Source organism: Carettochelys insculpta, chromosome 8 (assembly GCF_033958435.1).
Source record: "Carettochelys insculpta isolate YL-2023 chromosome 8, ASM3395843v1, whole genome shotgun sequence".
NCBI classification, from domain to species: Eukaryota; Metazoa; Chordata; order Testudines; family Carettochelyidae; genus Carettochelys; species Carettochelys insculpta.
In genome coordinates, this window is record NC_134144.1 from 57984936 (window position 1) to 58003924 (window position 18989).

At 37.7% G+C, this 18989-nt stretch overlaps 1 protein-coding gene across 14 annotated transcripts in view; it reads right to left on the reverse strand.

The window, feature by feature from the left end:
• The window catches only part of R3HDM1 (R3H domain containing 1), a 126604-nt gene that overhangs the window by 68066 nt on the left and 39549 nt on the right, over window positions 1–18989 (reverse strand). For 8 of the 14 annotated variants that reach the window (XR_012646344.1, XR_012646345.1, XM_075000673.1 and 5 more), the window contains 8 exons: window positions 16765–16873; window positions 16563–16658; window positions 12182–12219; window positions 12049–12099; window positions 11711–11937; window positions 8969–9223; window positions 4647–4801; window positions 3118–3219 (listed from right to left, as the gene is read on the reverse strand). Coding sequence is in view for 12 of the 14 variants with exons in the window: in XM_075000673.1 (XP_074856774.1) it covers window positions 3118–3219; window positions 4647–4801; window positions 8969–9223; window positions 11711–11937; window positions 12049–12099; window positions 12182–12219; window positions 16563–16658; window positions 16765–16873 (1033 nt within the window). In the remaining 2 variants the exon portion in view is untranslated. The remainder of the gene's footprint in view (window positions 1–3117; window positions 3220–4646; window positions 4802–8968; window positions 9224–11710; window positions 11938–12048; window positions 12100–12181; window positions 12220–16562; window positions 16659–16764; window positions 16874–18989) is intronic. The other 6 variants (XM_075000680.1, XM_075000681.1, XM_075000674.1 and 3 more) reach the window with 5 other exon arrangements.

Here is an 18989-nt window from a genome sequence, read left to right on the forward strand (position 1 = left end):
GAGGGAAAAATCAAGTGGGTTTCCTGGGTGAAGAGGAGAACATGGGCCAATCAGCCCCTTCTCTAAGATATTTGTACACTAATGCCAGAAGCCTGGAGAACAAACAGGAAGAATTAGACCCCCTGGCACAGTCAAAGTAGTATGAGGTGGTTGGAATAACAGAGACTGGATGGGACGATTCGCATAACTGGAGCATGGTCATGGAAGGTTATAAACTGTTTAGGAAGGACAGTCAGGAAAGAAAAGGAGGAGGAGTTGTGCTCTATGTGAGGGAGCAGTATGATTGCTCAGAGCTCCAGTATGAAAAAGGAAAAAATCCAGTTGACTGTCTTTGGGTTAAACTTAGAGGCAGAAGTAACAGAGGTAACGTTGTAGTTGGTGTCTGCTATTTGCCATCAGATCAGGGAGATGAGATAGATGAGGCTTTCTTCAGGCAGCTAAGCGAAGCTTCCAAATCACGGCCCCTGGTTCTCATGGGAGACTTTAATCATCCGGACATTTGTTGGGAGACCAAGACATCAGCACACAGACAATCCAGGAAGTTTTTGGAGAATGTTGGGGATAACTTCTTGATACAAGTGCTGAAGGAACCAACCAGGGGCCATGCGCAACTTGACCTGCTACTCACAAACAGGGAAGAACTAGCAGAAGAAATGGAAGTGGGAGAAAACGTGGGCTGCAGCGACCATGAGATTGTAGATTTCAAGATCCTGACAAAAGAAAGAAAGGTGAGCAGCAACATACTGACCCTTTATTTCAGGAGAGCAGACTGACTCCCTAAGAGAACAGATGAGCAAGATCCCTTGGGAAAAAAAGATGAAGGGGAAAAGAGTTGAAGAAAACTGGCAGGATTTTAAAGAAGTCTTACTGAAGGCACAGGAACAAACAATCCCGCTGCAGAGTAAGAAATGCAAACATGGTAGGCAACCAGCTTGGCTTAACAGGGAAATCCTTAGCCAGCTTAAATTAAAAAAGAATGCATACAAGAAATGGAAATGTGGACAGTTGACTAAGGAGGAGTATAAACATACGGCTGGAGAATGCCGGGTAGTAATCCGGAAAGCAAAAGCACAATTGCAACTGCAGCTGGCAAGGGATGTGAAGAGTAACAAGAAGGGTTTCTACAGGCATGTTAACAATAAACAGATTATCAGAGAAGGTGTGGGGCCATTACTGGATAAGGGAGGTAACCTAGTGACAGATGACACAGGAATAGCTGAAGTACTCAATGCTTTTTTCACCTCAGTCTTCATGGACAAAGTCAACTTACACATGATGGTCCCAGATAATGAAGTATGGGGAGGTGGAGGGCAGCCATCTGTAGGGAAGGAACAAGTTCTGGGCCATCTAGAAAAACTAGATGTGCACAAGTCCATGGGTCTGGATTTAATGCACCCGAGGGTACAAAGGGAACTGGCAGAGGTCATTGCTGAACCTTTGGCCATTATCCTTGAAGACTCTTGCTGATCAAGAGAGATCCCAAATGACTGAAAAAAGGCAAACATAGTGCCCATCCTTAAAAAAGGAAAGGAGGACAATCCAGGGAACTATAGACCCGTCAGTCTTACCTCAATCCCTGGAAAAATAATGGAGGGAATCCTCAAGGTATCCATTTTGGAGCACTTGGAAGAGGGGAAGTGATCAAAAGTAGCCAACATAGATTCACCAGGGGCAAGTCCTGCCTGACCAATCTGATTAGCTTCTATGACAAGGTAACAAGCCCTGTGGACATGGGGAAGTCAGTGGATGTGATATACCTTGACTTCAGCAAGGCTTTTGATATGGTCTCCCACAACATTATTGCCCATAAGTTAAGGAAATATGGATTGGAGACTGTAAGACGGATAGAAAGCTGTCTTGAGGGTCAGGCCCAACGGGTTGTGGTCAATGGTTCAATATCTGGATGGCGACTGGTTTCAAGTGGAGTGCTGCAAGGCTTGGTTCTGGGCCCAGTGTTGTTCAACATCTTTACTAAATGACCTGGATGAGTGACTGGATTGCACCCTTAGCAAGTTTGCAGATCACACAAAACTACAGGGAGAGGTAGATACTTTGTAGGGTAGAGAGAGAATCCAGAGTGACCTGGATAAAGTCAAGGACTGGGCCAAAAGCAATCTCATACGGTTCAACAATGAGAAGTGTAGAATCCTGCACCTGGGTGGAAGAATCCTAAGCATTGTTACAGGCTGGGAACTGACTGGCTCAGCAGCAGTACGACGGAAAGGGACCTAGGGGTTACGGTGGATGAAAGGCTGGATATCAGTAAATAGTGTGCCCTTGTAGCCAAGAAGGCTAACAGCATACTAGGGTGCATTAGGAGGAGCATTTCGAGCGGATCTAGAGAAGTAGTTATTCTCCTCTATTTGGCACTGGTGAGGTCACATCTTGAATATTGTGTCCAGTTTTGGGCCCCCAGTATAAAAAGGATGTGGATTTGCTGGAGCAGGTTCAGCGGAGGGCAACAAAAATTATTAAGGGACTAGAGCACAAGACCTATGAGGATAGGCTGAAGGATTTAGGCTTGTTTAGTTTACAGAAGAGAAGACTTGGGGTGATTTAACAGCCTTCACCTTCCTGAAGGGGAGCTCTAAAGAGGAGAGTGAAAAACTATTCACTGTGGTGTCAGATGGCAGAACAAGGAGTAATGGTCTGAAGTTGAAGAGGGAAAGGTGTAGGATAGATATTAGGAAAAACTACTTCACCAGGAGGTTGGTGAAGCATTGGAATGCGTTGCCTAGAGAGGTGGTGGATTCTCCATCCCTTGAGGTTTTTAAGTCCCGGCTGGACAATGTCCTGGCTGTGATGACTTAGTGGGGGTTGATCCTGCTTGATGCAGGGGGCTCGACTAGATGACCTCCTGACATCCCTTCCAGTCCTGTGATTCTGGCTAGGAGAGCAACTCTAGTGAAAAAACGTGCCTGCATTGTATACATTAACCTCAAACATATAATGTACAAGGATTTTAGGAAATGGTTTTCCATCTGGGCACTATTTTACTGAAGTTGGCATTGCAGCCAGTCAGTTTGTGTTACACACACCCACACACAAATTAATCGAAATTGAACATCCACTAAAGATTCACACATGCAGAGAAGAGGTGAATAGAAGATATAGTACCACAGAATATTGCTGGTTAGAGGAGACTGGCAGGAGCGGGGGTGGATAAGAGACTGCAGAGTATTGAACAGGCTGTGAAGAAGACTGCAGAGACCGAACAGGCTGAAGAAGTAACAGTTTTATAAATATGGTTAATACCAGAAAAAAATTAAGTAAAAAAAGAAAGTAAATTGAGTTATGTTGCAACAGCAAAAAATACAGTTTAATAGAAAATTGAACAACTTAATACAGTAAGAACTAGTGTGTTTTTACCTATCAAGAGGTGCATTTGCCTTATAAAACTTTTATACAATAAACTATATGACAAAGCAGCAAACTAACTATAAACATGGATCAATTTGCTATCTTCAACAGTTAGATGTAAACCATTTCTGTTAAGTACATATTTCAGTTTTTTAAATAAAGAACTAAGCAAGTCCTAAAAACCAATCAAATCATGCCATTTTATTATTGACCAAAAAGTGCATTTTGAAAATACAACCAAATTTACCACTTGTAAACTCTTATACGTATAGTAGGAGCATTGCTAACAACATTACCCTGTGTGACTAATGCAGGATGTAAATACAGAAAAAGGTTTTGGCAAGTCAGTGTCTTAGACACAGATATGTCCATAATGCAAGATTATTATATTACAGCAGCAAAGCTGGGATTATTACGGAGAAGGCAACACCAGCTCTTGGGAAGAAAGAAAAAAAACATTCAAGCTGTACTGCTCTTGTACACCCCATATTGGTAATAGGCAGTAATGATGATTCTGACCAGCTTCAAAAAAAAAAAAAAAGACACTTAACTCTATAGGCTGCAATGCTTAAGCTATAGCATACGTACAGACTGAGAACATAGACCCAAAGTTTTAACCCAAGGAAAGCAGACCATGATGGTAACATTATGGTTCACTACCTAAGGCTGGAGAGGAAAGGGCTGTAGGTAGATGCTTACAATGACCGCGGTATAAATAGGACTATTGTGTGGTGGTTTGGATCGGCCTTAAAAGGGATCTTTTATCTTCCCCTACACAAGAGAAGGAGGTTAAGACACATCTATTTCTTCAATATTCATGACAAGTTAAGAGATCTGGGATAGGGACTGGATAAGAAAGGGAAGGAAGCTCTCCACATTAAAATGAAGTAATTAGTCTAACATACAATATAGGGAGAGGGCACAAGGTATAGATACTTTGGCCCTTGTTAAATGTTTACCATTTGAGCCCTGGTTCAGTTACTTTCATTCTGCTAAGCAGTAGTAGTGGTGTTAATAAGGTGGTGATGCTTGCTACTTCCTTGATATCAGAACCTTAATAGTTCATCTTCCTGCTTTTTTTGTGTGTTTTGGGAAAATGTGACTGCCCTGTCACATCGGCTGGAAAACTGGTAGGTCTGCTGATGAAAAAAGAATATCCAGTTAACATGTACATGGCTAGCTAAATGTTCCTCTTCCAAAAATTCCAAAACAAAATCAGTTTATTATTTTCTCCTTTTTGGATGGCAAAAATGCTCAGTCAAGCATCATATATTTGACATGTGCACCTGCGATAGGATGTGATTAGCGGCTGGTTGCTGCTGAGGTGGTGGGGGAGGAGGTGGTTGCTGTAGAGGTCCAGGCACTTGGGTTCTAACAGGTTGCTGAAGCATAGGAGGGTTATATACAACAGGAGTGCCATCTGGGTTAATGAATGCCTGACCTAGAATGTGAAGGGTGGGAAAAAAATAAGACATTATTTAGGCTAAGGACAGACTGACAAGTATATTGAAATCTGACAATGTTAAAATTAAAGTCCGATACTATAACATGAGATCTGAACTACTTTATTTTATACCATTTTTGTTATACTACTAAATGCTTGACAATATAATTAAAATGGCAATTACCAAAGGCCTCATTTGCAAGATTATTTTTAATTAAAAGCCATATGTTTCAATGGTAAATAGTGATTGCGTCCAGAAAATAGCTTTCATTTACCAAATGCAAATTTGTGGACTAAACTGGGTGACAAATTTATTTGTGCAAGTCTTTAAAAGCTCTTTTTCAATTCTATGGATTAAAAAAGTATATGGTGAAAAAGAAAATAGTTTTCCTCTCCTCACATCCGTAAGAAGCAATTTAAAACGTCTCCCTTATCAGCTAAAATGCTAACTAAGATGTCTGGTAATGTAAAAAAGAAATTCTCTCCATGAAACAGCTCTTGTAATTGCTTTTACTGTTATTAAAAATCTTTTAAAGAACCATTTTTCCTAAAGTGAATTTGTTTGAAATATCAGTTCAACTGAAAGTTCATTACTATATTCCCAATGCAATATTTGCCATGCCAATATTGTGGCAGTTTGCTAATAGAAAAACCAAAAAGTGAAAAATTGACAATAAGTAATTGTAAAAAGGACTGATTTCAATGTTTGAGTTCAGCAAAGATGCAAAAAGGAAACAGAACAGCAAATGGGAAAAAAGTAAAACTAGATTTTCAAACTTTTCATCAGAATGTAGGGTTTTATTACTACCACTTTAACTTTACCCAAAAAAGCCCAAAAGTTTCCATTTCAAGATGAGGGATTGACAGCCAACTTCATGTCTTATTTCCTTATATGGTCCTGAGCCTAACTAGCTTGGTAATTAAAAGAATTCTGAGCAATTCTACATAATGTAAGCAGTGGTGGTTATACATATATGTTTGAATGCTAATGAAATCTTTTCAGTTTTACTGCCTGACTCACATTCCTACAAGGATAGAAATTAAGCTGTCACATGAGGATATTTTAAGGAGGGGCCCAAGATAGAAACTCGATTAAGGAAAACAACACTGCTCAAACAGACTACAGTTTTACAAACACAGTGGTGTGGGAAGGGTCCAATGTCAAGACTTGGAGCTGTCTGTGTTTCCCAGCATGGACTAGTTCTCTAGTCCCTGCTAGTTCTCATTGAGCTGCATCAAGGGTCTGCAACGTTTCCAAGGCATAGTGCTGAAATATGACCTTTTGATCGCTATGTATGGTCTGAGGGCCGTGATACTTTTTAAAATCACGAATAGTCCTACTTAGAACACCTTCATTAATAAAGATGCAGAGCTTGACTATTTAGGTGGTAGTTGATAGCATTAGAGGGTCTTTTGTTAACCTACAGGTGGCATGGCTTTGAGCAAGCTCTTAGCTACATGGGGGAAGAAGGGTGGGGCTAACCTCCTGCCCCACCTGTCACTCTTGGCACCTGAGCTGAGGTAGATGAGCTGACCCCTGAGCTTCATATTATCAGTAACTGTGCTAGCATGGGCAAGAGCAAGCAGCACCGCAGGTTAGCTAGCGCACAAATGTATCCATAGAATTCACTGTGTTTGTAACGCCTGTGCTACCACTGCCACACTACCATTTGTAGAATGCTAGCTTAATGAAAGCTAGCGTGCACAGATCTACTTGAGCTGGGAATTGCCAGCCCATCTTCAAGTTGTGGAGGCAGCTTAAGACCAGGCCTGTTCATTTGGTGTGTTCTATTTCATTTGGCTTAATACTCCTACTCCAACCTCATGGACTGGGGATCCATAGAGATAGGTTCACAGTTTGATTTTTTTTATCCGCCCATTTCCCTACACACATTTTATTTTCTAGACTTAATAGAATCACTTATTCCCCATTGTGACAAGGGGTAGGAGAGATGGCCAATGAGAGAGGGAAAACAATGACTCTTATAGTGTTTACTCTGCACAAATCACTGCCAGGGAGACTAAGAATTTCAGCCTGAGCTCTGTGAACTCTAACCTGTGAGAAAAGGCAGAGCCATCCCTTAATTTCTAACTGCCCATGAATATCAGCTGTAATCTGGGAACTCTCCTGAACAGAAATATTGATGATATTCACACTGTTCTGGAAGGGGATCACTGTTGTTCAAGCATTGCTACTAGAGGGTCTTCTCCTTTAAATTTATCAGACAGGCCTCCTATAATAATGCAAAACTATTCACTGAGAAAAGTATAAATATGTAATTAATGGGCCACACTGTTTGAAATAAGACAATTTTATCAAGTGAATTAAAAGTAGTTTCAGGTACCTGCTCTTAAGTCCTCCTACCAACTAGTGCCATTTTACAATCACTGTTTCTAAATAAAAAAAAGTTTCTCAGCCTTCAATTGTTACATGAAGACCCACAAACAAAAGAGAGGAAAACTGACTAAAACAGGAGCAAAAATGACCAGACACAAAATGCTGTCAAAACACATGAAGTGAACCACTTGGAAAAATGTGAAACTGTTTTCCTCTTTAAAACAAAATGATGCAAATATGATTTTAAACTTCACATTCTGTTGAAGGTGCAATGTTTGCCTTACTGAGTGATGACTCTGAAAACTTTTAGTTGTTAGCTCTCCTGTATTCACTGGGTTTAAACTGGAGTGCTTTATTTGAGACATCAGATATCAGGAATGGAGGCTAACAAAGGGATTAATAAAAATGAATTTGAACTATAGCGTAGTTGTTAGTCAGAACTTGAGTAGGGAAATCTTCACCACCTTGCTAGTAAGATGCCTGTTTACTCATGTTTCTGGCTAACACTGTTTTAACTTTGTATGGATAGAGCCTCAAGTCCTGAATTTTCCAGTGTGAATGCTTCATTTCAGCATGGCAGTGACTGTGGCATAATATAGATGAATCGTCAATCACAACACAGGACAGCCTTTTAATGATGAAACTGTTTTATGACTGCACCAGAAACTGCTGCTGAAGTGCCTGGCCATGAGATACCAAATATACCATCTTTGGCATACAATAAGGAGCTGGGAAATGCTTGCTATTTCTGGGTACTGATTTCTTCATTTATAACATGGCTGGCTTTAGCCATTCGTTTTGTCAGGGATACATGAAAACACATTTATGTAACCGGTACAAGTACCAACAGAACCATGAATGGCTTACCATATTAGCATGTGATTTATTTTATGAAAAATAGTCAAGACTGAAAGACAATGGATTTATTTACTGAAGTACAAACCTATATAGTTTCAAAAGAGAAATAATTTAACTCCCCTCTTGCCAAAATACATGACCCTGACAGAAAAGTGACACCAATGAGACAATTATTTTAAATGCAATTTGCCATGTATTCTAATTAATAATAGTGCTGTAAGCTTGGTAAGATATCCCCATATATTTCATTTTCTAGAATGCATAAATTATCAAAGAATCCTTTGTTTTTACTAACTTCCATTATATAGAAAGCGTCCCCAAATATGTATATGTGCAGCAAACTTTCATATCTGGCTTTCTCAAACAGACATTTTAACCACAAATAAATTTTAGTTGTTTTTTCCATAAGTACAGCACAGTGAAAGTAAATACAAACAATATTTGGGCATGCAATACTACTGTTGTTGGTAAATAAAGTACCGTGCAAACATTTTTGCTTGTTTCTTAACATCTAATCATGTTTTTCTTTAGTGTTATGCATTGGTAGGTATACCTCTCTATTATCTAGAATATTTGACTATCTGGCAACCTCCTGGTCTCGGGGCTGCCAGATACGAAAGAGTTTATTGTATTACAAAAAGTATGTTGTACATGTATAACACAGTATTGTGAAAATTATTTGATAGTTCCTCAAGTGTAGATTTGGCTTTACTGTAATCTGTAAATTAATCCAATCTGGTAATAGCAGGTTTCCTCCCATCCCTACTATTGTGAGATAGCCATTACCCTTACAAATCAGAACAACATTTACATTAAAAGAACTGAGCCAACAATAAAAACGTAGGGTACTGAACATATGGGGGAAGGGGAGAACAACACTACAATACATACAGTCACAAGCTAAACAATTTACATGTCATTCCAGAGTTCTAAACCATTATAAAAAATTTCCACAACTGGATACCAACCTGTTTGAGGGTTGATCAGAATACTGCCAGGTGGTATGCCTGCCGCTTCCAAGGGAAGCAAAAAGAAGCTAGTGCTAGAAGGTGTCACTTGCCCACTTATGCCACCATCAAAGGAAAGAGATTTACTAGTGCTGACAGTTGGATAGACAGCAGGTGTGCCATGAGAAGGCTGGCTTAGAGCTGTGACTGGAAGAGGCTGCTGGGTGTGAGAAAGAGAACCCGTGGATGACCCTACACTACTAGAAGATTCTGAACCTAGGAAAGGAGTAATAAGAAATTGTTTTTACCTAGAGACAGAAACATCATGCTCATTTAAATATATAATTTTTAAAGCTTACCCTTAAATAATAGCATTTAACTACAGTATTGAACTAGGAATTTTTCAGTACGGCCTTAGTAGAGTACATCTATTGCAAGCATCCTTCTTTAAACTCAGGGACTGATTCTATGCTGCCTGGTTCCTTCTTTAGTCTCTTGCAACAGAGCAAAGTAAATATGAAATCAAAATGGTAGCATGTTATATGAACTTTGCACAGGTGAAAATGACTACACACAGCGCAAGAGACTGAAGAATCAGGCCCCGAGTTCTTTGGCAGCGAAAAGCATACAAGTAAAAAGCAATCTTCCAATAACACAGCTACTGAGAAGTCCATAAAACCTATCTAGATATTCTTGAGCAGCAATTCTCTTTTCCTAAAGTTGCCTTTGTATACATAACATAACTGATAGCTATATTTTCTATTTGACCTTTTTTATAAAAGTTGCATAACATGCAGGTGCAGAAAACTAAAATCTGTGAGCACAAAAAAATCTTAATCAACAGCCACTCATTAATCTAGAAAAGAAAACAAGACTCTAAAAAAGGTGCTAACGAAAATTGTGTCATTTAAATGCCAATTAAACTATTTTAAGATTTGAATGGCCTTTGCAGGAAATTAATAATTAAACATATTGTATTTTAATTGCATTTTCAGTCATATACTCCGAAACTGTTAAAGATCAATACTAGCATCATTTTACAGATGGGATAACTGAGGCACAAAGAGATCAAGTAAATTTACCCATCCACAACCACTGTATCCCAGTGCTATGATCAATCTTCGTTTGCCCATACCTCCTCTACTTGATTTCACAGTTTTCTTACACCTGCATCAGCTTCCAGTTTATGTAAAGACATTACATTCATCGTTAACTGTTGACTTCAATCAAAGTTAAACACTTTTAGGCCCACATTTACTTATTTGCTTTAGATCACCACAAGCTATGAATGCAGTTTAACCACCACCACCAATATGGACCTTTTCAAGCTAGGGTCCCAACCTCCAGAAATCAAAATATAAGTTTTCATTTCTAGCAAAACAGTTCGTTGTTCTAATTTAGTGTGAAAAAATATTTCTGTAATATACTGATTATGATAAAACTGTAGTTAACTTCATTCTAAGTACTTCAGTACTTCAAAGTACTGCTAAATTAAATAGCCCAAATTTATGATTTTGAAAATATACAATTACTAAAGATAGACGTTTAACAATTTTTAATCAGATCTTCATTCCACATAGAAATTCTGCTTATGATATCAGTACTACCCATGTTATTGCAATATGCTTTTTGCACTTCATTCCCTATTATACTGTGGTGTGGGAAGTGTGTGTTTTGGGGAGGTGGGGGTAAATGTTAAAAGGATCCTCACTGAAGATAGGGTTCATAGCACTGGCTGAAGCCAGGCATAACACAAACACTCACATCCTTTTATTTGCCTACACAGCATTATTTATAATCTTAACAAACTAAACAAATTAATATAGTTAAGCCCTGAAACTATGAGTGCAGAAAATGGCAAGTGAAGTGATCACTTTGGACTGGTCACCTATATTCTAACATGCACTAAAAAGCCTACCAAATTCATTTCACTTTCTATCTTAACAGGATTTGAACGCAGGTCCTCTGAAGCAGACAAAGTACTGTTTACGGTAAAGAATAAATTACCAGCTAGCACTCCTCTGACTCAGAATTAGTTCAGTTTTCCCTGTATTCTGCAATAACATAAGTTTACTATGAAAACTCACATTACTCTGATTTATTCTGAAATAATTGTAAACTTCATTTCTAATATTATCAATTAGAAACATTGGAACAAATATGAAAAATAATCCACAGGTTTTATTACTGAACTGGTTCCAATGAAAGGGACATCAACATAGTTTTTCCAAGTCTGCCAGGCAGCTTTGACTGAAGAGATGAACTCAGACTGAAGCAGCTCTGAACCACAACTCTGCCCCCTCCTCCATTAAGCAGTAAATTATTTTATTCTGACAAGTGTTTCTACAAACTTTCATGGGATATGGAGTAAATTCCACTATCTAGCAAAGTCTTTCTAGAACTTGTACCTAGTTTCACAACTGGAGTTTCAAGATCCTCATTTAATTTCCAATGAAAATTCTATTTCTGGGCCAAGTTTAAATACACAATGGACCTAATAATGTAGCCAATCTTAGTATGCAACACGCATTGCGGGTCTGCACACTAGGGAGTTAAAATATTGGGCCCTCTGCCTACGTATACATATGCAGTGTGCATTAACTATAAGGCAAACAGGTACTTTGCTGCTACATAAACCTGTTTACTTGTATAGATTTATTATAAAACACCATGAGGATTCCTGTGGCACCTTGAAGACTAAAATCTATTTGGGCATTAGCTTTCATAAGTAAAAACACTTTGTCAGATGCAGATTTATTATACCTGTCTTGGACAGCTTGCCTGTGCTTTTGCTGCTTCCAGAGCTATCTCCTCTTGTCAAAACTGAAATCCCACTGAAGCTGCTGGCTTTTGTTACTGCTGGCTTCAAATTGCGGCTGGAGCTATCAGAGTCTGTGCTGCTCCAGGGACGGGGTTCAGAGTACTTCAGCTCATTCTCAGTACTGCTTTGATGGCTGTTGGCTGATCTCCCTGAAGCTTCCTTATTGATTCTGCAATTTATAAACTAAACTTTTAATATGTGCATCACTTGCAAAATAAGAAAAGATTTAGGATGAAATGCATGAAGAATAATTTAAAATTCAAAATAATGTATTAAATACCTAAATATCTGCCGCCTTTGCTGTGTACTATTAGTTTCCTCCTCTTGGATTCTGTTGACATTTTTAACAAGATAACTTAGTTTTTATCATGAAAATGGAAATAAGAACCAATTTATATTATGACTATCCTTACCTTCTGTCAATAAGGTAACTCTCTTGGCAACACAGGGACTGGGAAAAAAGTATAGAATAAAATTTAATTTTAATTATTTGCTTTAATGGCCCATAGAGGATCTAATCAAGTGTTTATTTTACTCCAGTACTCAGCATCATCCAATTCATTCAATATTCTGATCTTCTGTAGTGATAATGCCTCCTAACTTTGTATCAGCAGCTATCATTAATACACCCTTACTTTTTAAAATCAAGATAATAAATGGAATATTAAAGAAGTTCAGTCCAAAGAGCATTTCTCGAGGCACTCCACCAGTAAACACCCTTCCCTTCAAGAGTTCACCTTTCAGCACAGTCCCCTGTTACCCCCTTAGCCAGGTCCTTACATATTTCACAGTGTACTAATCCCCATCTTTTCCAGACTTAACTAATAATTTTCTGGTGATACCGTATCAAATGCTTCACTGAAGTTCAATGGGATGAGATATACTCCATTTCCCAGATGCAAAAATCAGTTATCTTCTCAAAGCAAGATATCAGGTTAGTTTGGCACAATCCACAATTGGCAAACTAACGTTGCATTTTATTCAACTTTCCATTTATCTCCACATCTAACCATTTTTTCACTTCAGTATTTGTTCTGAAGTCTTGAACATTATTGGAAGTTACACAAATGCATCTATAGTTGCCTGGATCACTCCGTTCCATCCCATCTCCCTTCTTAAATATAAATACTATGTTTGCTATTCTTAAGTGTTTCCATCCCAGTTTAATTGTTTTATGACAGTTTTCAGTATGCTGCAGTGGAGATTATCTAGATCCCTGACTTGAGTGTATCACGATCACCAAGGATACATCTACACCTTCTGAAGAAGATCGACAGCTCTGGGTCGATCTTCCTGGGTGCAGTTTCTTGCATGCGCAAAACAGCATGTTCTGGGGACAATGTTGACCCCGGAATGCCTCACGAGCCTCAAGGTTATTGGCATACCAAAAACTGTGTAAAAGCCATTGACCTTCTGGGTAAGTGCAGGTGTAGCCTGAGATTTATTTCCACCTTGGATGTAGCAACCTCAGTTAACTATCCTGCCTCTTCACCATGTTCTACATTAAACTCTTACTGAAAACTGAGGCAAAGAGCTTACTTAAATTTGTGGCTCATAACTGAATCTCTACACCATTGCCACTGCATAGCAGATCCACTTCTTTCTTCTTCTATTTTTGTTAATATGGCTACAAATGTAGTGCTATTTGTTTTAATTTCCTTTGAAGGTTAACTAACTCCTATAATTCCTGACTTTCAAGATGCAGCTTTCTTTGCGGATCCTTTCTTCCATTCATTTTAGGCTTCTGACTACTCAAATTAAATACTGGTTTTTTAGGTGGTTGTTCATCCAGTTAGGTCGGAGCACTTCCTTCCAATTCCCCTCTTTTCCCTCTTGCTCAAAATTTAAATTCAAGACACTTTTCACACATTTGACAAAAAATTCCTAAACTCCTCCACATTTAGGTTTTGAGGCTCTTTATTCTGTCATTTAACTAACTAGTTCTCTAATTTTCTCAAAATGTGACCTTTTAAAAATCAAAAGTTTTCCTTACCAACTTTTTTTTTTAAATTAGCCTTCCATTTAATTTCAATAGTCAGCACTTGATACAATGCTATTTTTATGACAGCTTCTTGTATAATATCCTCACTATTTACAAAGACCAAGTCTAAAATCACGGTATCACTCAGTGGTTACCTGGTGAAGAAATCTGTCGGCTATTACACCTAGGAATAATTGGGCCTTACCGTTATTAATAGCATTTGCTCTCCAATCTATAACTGGAAAATTAGTCTCCCATAATTTCTGGGAGTAGTTATCTTTTTAATATTGAAAATACACTTTACTCTACCCATATCCAAATGCAACTCTACAGGGAGTAACAGACCATTAGCACGATTAGGCACTCTCTCCCAATCCTTTGCCAAAATGATTTTGGCCCAAGCCAATTGCATTTTATCCATGCTATCTTTTCTTATACCTTTACAGTCTACTGTATCACTGCTTTACAATGCTATCCCAACCACCTGTATCTTTCGTTCTCCTCATATTCTTCAATACCTGTAATTTAATCATTTTTGTTATTATGTCATGTTTCTGTTATCCTTATAAAATCTATTTTTATGTCCTGCATCAAAAATTTAGTTCTTCCATTTTGTTGCCCAGCTTCCCTGCACATCAATGGACATACATACGAACTGTGTGTCTCTGCTTTCACTCAATTTCCTAGTTTGGTTATGTATAGTCTTTCAGCTGTCCGTATTCCTACCCAGTGGTGTTTAAATAATTATTTTTTATCCTGTGAATATAAAAAGAATACAGCAGAGTCACAACATTCGTGAGGGTTCAGCGTTCAGAACCCTCGCAAATGTTGATTTTCACAAATATGGGGTGGGGGTGTCTCGGAACCCTGGGGAAACAGTGGCTGCCTGAACTCCATGCCCTGCAGCCCCAGGGAAGTGGTGGCTGCTGGCGCTCCTGCCCAGGGCTCCAGAGAAGTGGCTGCTGCCAGCATTCCCCGCCCCAGAGCCCATGAAGCAGCCGCTCGTGAATAACTGAATTCACAAATGTTAAGTTTGTAAATGTGGAAACCTTGCTGTATTAGATCAATAAATGGGTCTCTTCAGCCAGGCAGATACCATAAAGGAATGCTGGGATCTACCAAAGCCAAATTATGATCACACAACCTTTTCACTCACCCATATTAAACAATCATTATTCGCTTACATGACAAAGTGGAATGATTATGGACTACTGAAGAAAATATCACATTTTCAAGATATCTGATTTATTTATGATGACAATATGAAACATATTAATTATTATTCAAGTGAGTCCAAAGGCAAATAAATAATACATGAAAACTCTAATCCTAACAATTTTCTACCTAAGGCAATTGTATCTACATACAAACACAGAAAGGAACTACACAGTGAGGGAAAGGCTCAGACTGCCAAAGTTCTGAAACATTGCCTAGAGTGGTGAAAATGAACTGAGACAGTACCAGGCTCACCCTTCACCCTTTTCAGGTAGGAAGCATGAAGATATTCAAGATGCAGACAAAGCCCAAACGCACTGTTGGCCAAAAGTAACAGAGGAGGAGCCGAGTTAGTCTATATCGTATCAGAACAAAAAAGCAGTCAAGTAGCACTTTAAAGACTAACAAAATTTATTAGGTGAGCTTTTGTGGGACAGACCCACTTCTTCAATATATTGAGTCTGTTCTGGTATGGCTATGGTCTGAAGAAGTAGGTCTGTTCCATGAAAGCTCATCACCTAATACATTATTTTGTTAGTCTTTAAAGTGCTACATGACTGCTTTTTTGTTTTGATAGAATACATACTAAGACCAGCACCTGATGAAGTGAGTCTGTGCTCACGAAAGCTCATGCTCAAAACTTCTCTGTTAGTCTATAAGGTGCCACAGGACCCTTCGTTGCTATGGCTATCTCTGTCACTCATCGGCCAACAGTGTGTTTGGGCTTTGTCTGCATCTTGAATATCTTCATGCTTCCTACCTGAAATATATTGAATCTGTTCTGGCATGGCTATGATCTGAAGAAGTGAATCTGTTCCATGAAATCTCACCTAATAAATTATTTTGTTAAAGTGCTACTTGACTTTTTTGTTTTGTTGGCCAAAAGAATCCAAACTAAAGAGGATGGCACACGCACACCAACAGTTATCTGTTTGGACAAACATTTAAACCACCATTATTTCTGAATGTTTTGAATTCAATAATTGTTTCTTAGTTTAGGTTAATGGCTTTCTAAATGAATTAGAGAACAGGGAAAACACACAAATTAAAATTAAAAAAAGTAAAGTTTGTGCTTACGCTAGCAAGGTCAGAATAATTTGTTAACAAAAACTTTGGTTTTTTTTCATTGGCTAAAGGAGAAGAATAAAATGCTTTCCAAAATTTATGGGCACAGCAAAACTAGTCTACTTAAGTTTATTACCCACATTTTAGAATACATCTGTCTTTAATTTTTGTGCATATAACTCAAATACGCATTTAAATACAAATGGTACCTTTTACATTTGAGGTCACTCCTGTATATTTTTTATTTATGCTTATTTCAAACAAGGCTGAATTACAGGTAACACTGCCAAGTTAATGCTGCTCTGGAACAGCGCGTTGGATATTTTACTTGCTCACAACGTATCACAATGATCAATATTTAATAAAAAGTTTTGATGGTTTTGATGTTTTCACTGTCTATACGTGAAAATCTACATCATTAAGAAAAATCCTTTGAAACAAAGTTATGGATACATTTATGTACGAAATTGTCAAATTAAAAAAATAACCCAAGACAAAGACGCAGTGAGTTTTGCTTTAGCTTTAATACCTACATCTTGTGCAAATATTCGTTCTCTAGCACGCTGGTATTCTTCTTCTCGTTCTTCTATAGATTTGCTTCTTCTGTCATCTTTTAAGCGTATTCGCATCTAAATTAAATTTAGTAAGTGATTAGATAGGTAACAATTTATACAGGAAGATAATATGAATTTAAAGGCAAGGCATCATCCTGGAAAGAAAATGCCATTCATTTACCTGGTTATCATCTTTATCTAAACTAGAATTATCTCTTTTAAGGATGTACCGTTTCTGAAAATCTTCACTTTTCTCATCCTTTATATGCTCACAAAACTTTTGATCGGGTCTAAAGAAAGTGATTAGGAAAAAAGTTATATTTCAGACAAATCATAAATCTTAGAAATATATAATTCCTTACATTGTTTATCAATATAAATGACATGCTAACACCAACTGAAATAGTTGGAGAAACATTCTAAAATATGATATATAAAATATCACACTTTGATTGCATTTCAGTAATAAACTGTTGATCTGCAAACTGTACCAGACAACTCTTGCTGTTATGAAGTAAACAAAACCTGTTTCTAAGACAAACCTATTCTTCCTTCAAAGCATGTTTTCAATTCCCAATTAAAGTAGCAAGAAAGCAGGTTTCACTGAAGACTCAGAAGTGTCTCTTAGTTAGAGCCCTTCAAATCCAGGGCTGTCCAGAGGCATCCACATATGGATATGGATGCAAATATCTGCAACTCATTCTCACAGATACCAATGCAGATACCTATTTTGAATCCAAAATTCTGCAAATTTGCAGATATCCACTTCAGAACCATTGGTATCCAAATCCACACATGGGGATGCAGGTATCAGTGGCTAATTTTTGCGAATACAGATGCAAATATAATTTTTTTATTCATGCTGGACCCTGCCCATAATTCATAGTTATAGCAATGCAAGATAATTTGGGACATGAATAAGTGTCTACTATTAAAACTGTCTAAACTAAAATTACTTCAAGGGAAATTAGAATATAAGGAGATGGGAGTGAGGGAAAGCAAATTAAACTGTTAAAATAAGCAACAGAAAGACAGGAGGAGGAAAAATGCAGTCATGCATGGAAGCAAAATTCTTTCAAGAAAGCAGGAAAATGACAAAGCTAGAGTTCACTACAGTTTTTTCTTTTTTTAAAATCCAGCTACTTTATGAATGGATCATGAGACTCCCTCAAATTACTGTTGCTACCAAAAGCTACTAACAACAAAGAAAATTATGCTAAACTATTCATAACAACAGATAACTGGAAGGAATTTGGTTATTGAAAGCTATAAATACACATGTTGCCTATTTCTTTCTCTTTTTTTATTATTACTCAGAGGATTTGTATAAAACCAGGATTTTTCTTTCTTTATAAAGGGAACTGCAGTAGTTTTAACCAAACCTAACTAAATGGCTCGTGGATGCCCAAATATAATTAGCAGGCATTTCAGAGAACCTTTAGACTGTCTTACCTCTTTCTTTTAAAGATCCCTGAATTTACTGCCCTGCAATCACCAACTTCCCATTCCACTGAGACGTCCCAGTGTGGACTGGGTTGTTGATATCAGTAACACCACTGATCCACGCCGGAGCAGGGAATCTGCCTATGAGGAAAAGGTAAGTTGGGTTTTATTCAAAATGGAGCAGATCTCCAAAATTTTCTTTCTAAATTCTTATTTTATATCCCAAGTGATTTAAAATAAGAATACTAAAAACCTGAAAGAATCATCCCACTGTCTATCGATTATATGAAATGCCTGCTAATGAATACCTGTATTTCTCAGGGCTTCCAGAGACTATTCACAAAATTGTGGGCAGATTTTCTTGTTTTTAAAAAGAAACATATCAATTAAGAGTTCTTCTGCTACTGCTATTTATTCCCCACTTCACGTAATCAGAATCAGACACATCAGACTTTGTGGGCACAGAAATGCCTGATTTGAGAAATTGAATTATAACTATAGATAAGGAATTTATAGGAAAACAGTAAATGGTAAATTGTAAAATATTAAAAATATATAGGATATCAGACTTATGAATACTTGCTATCTTCAAAAGTACCCTACAAATATTGATTGATTAAACTTAATGCCCCAACACAGAAATGTTAATGCCATTTTAACGTTACAATACTGAGATAAATGGACTAGATTATTCTGTGAACCAAAATTCAGAGGGCATCCATGTTAGCAATGAGATTAGAAATCAGGTACCCAAACCACTAGAATATGCCTGTCTCAAAGATCCTGTTTCATGCAAATATACTGAGTAATATAAACAACAAAACATTACAATGAAGTGAATTAGCAGAACAGTTCAGAGCTAATAGCTTTGTATTGCAAATCTCAGGTTTCAGATGTGCCTAAGCTTTCTAGAGCTACAGAGTTTAATTTTTCAGCAGGATCAAATCAGACTTCATCCTCCTT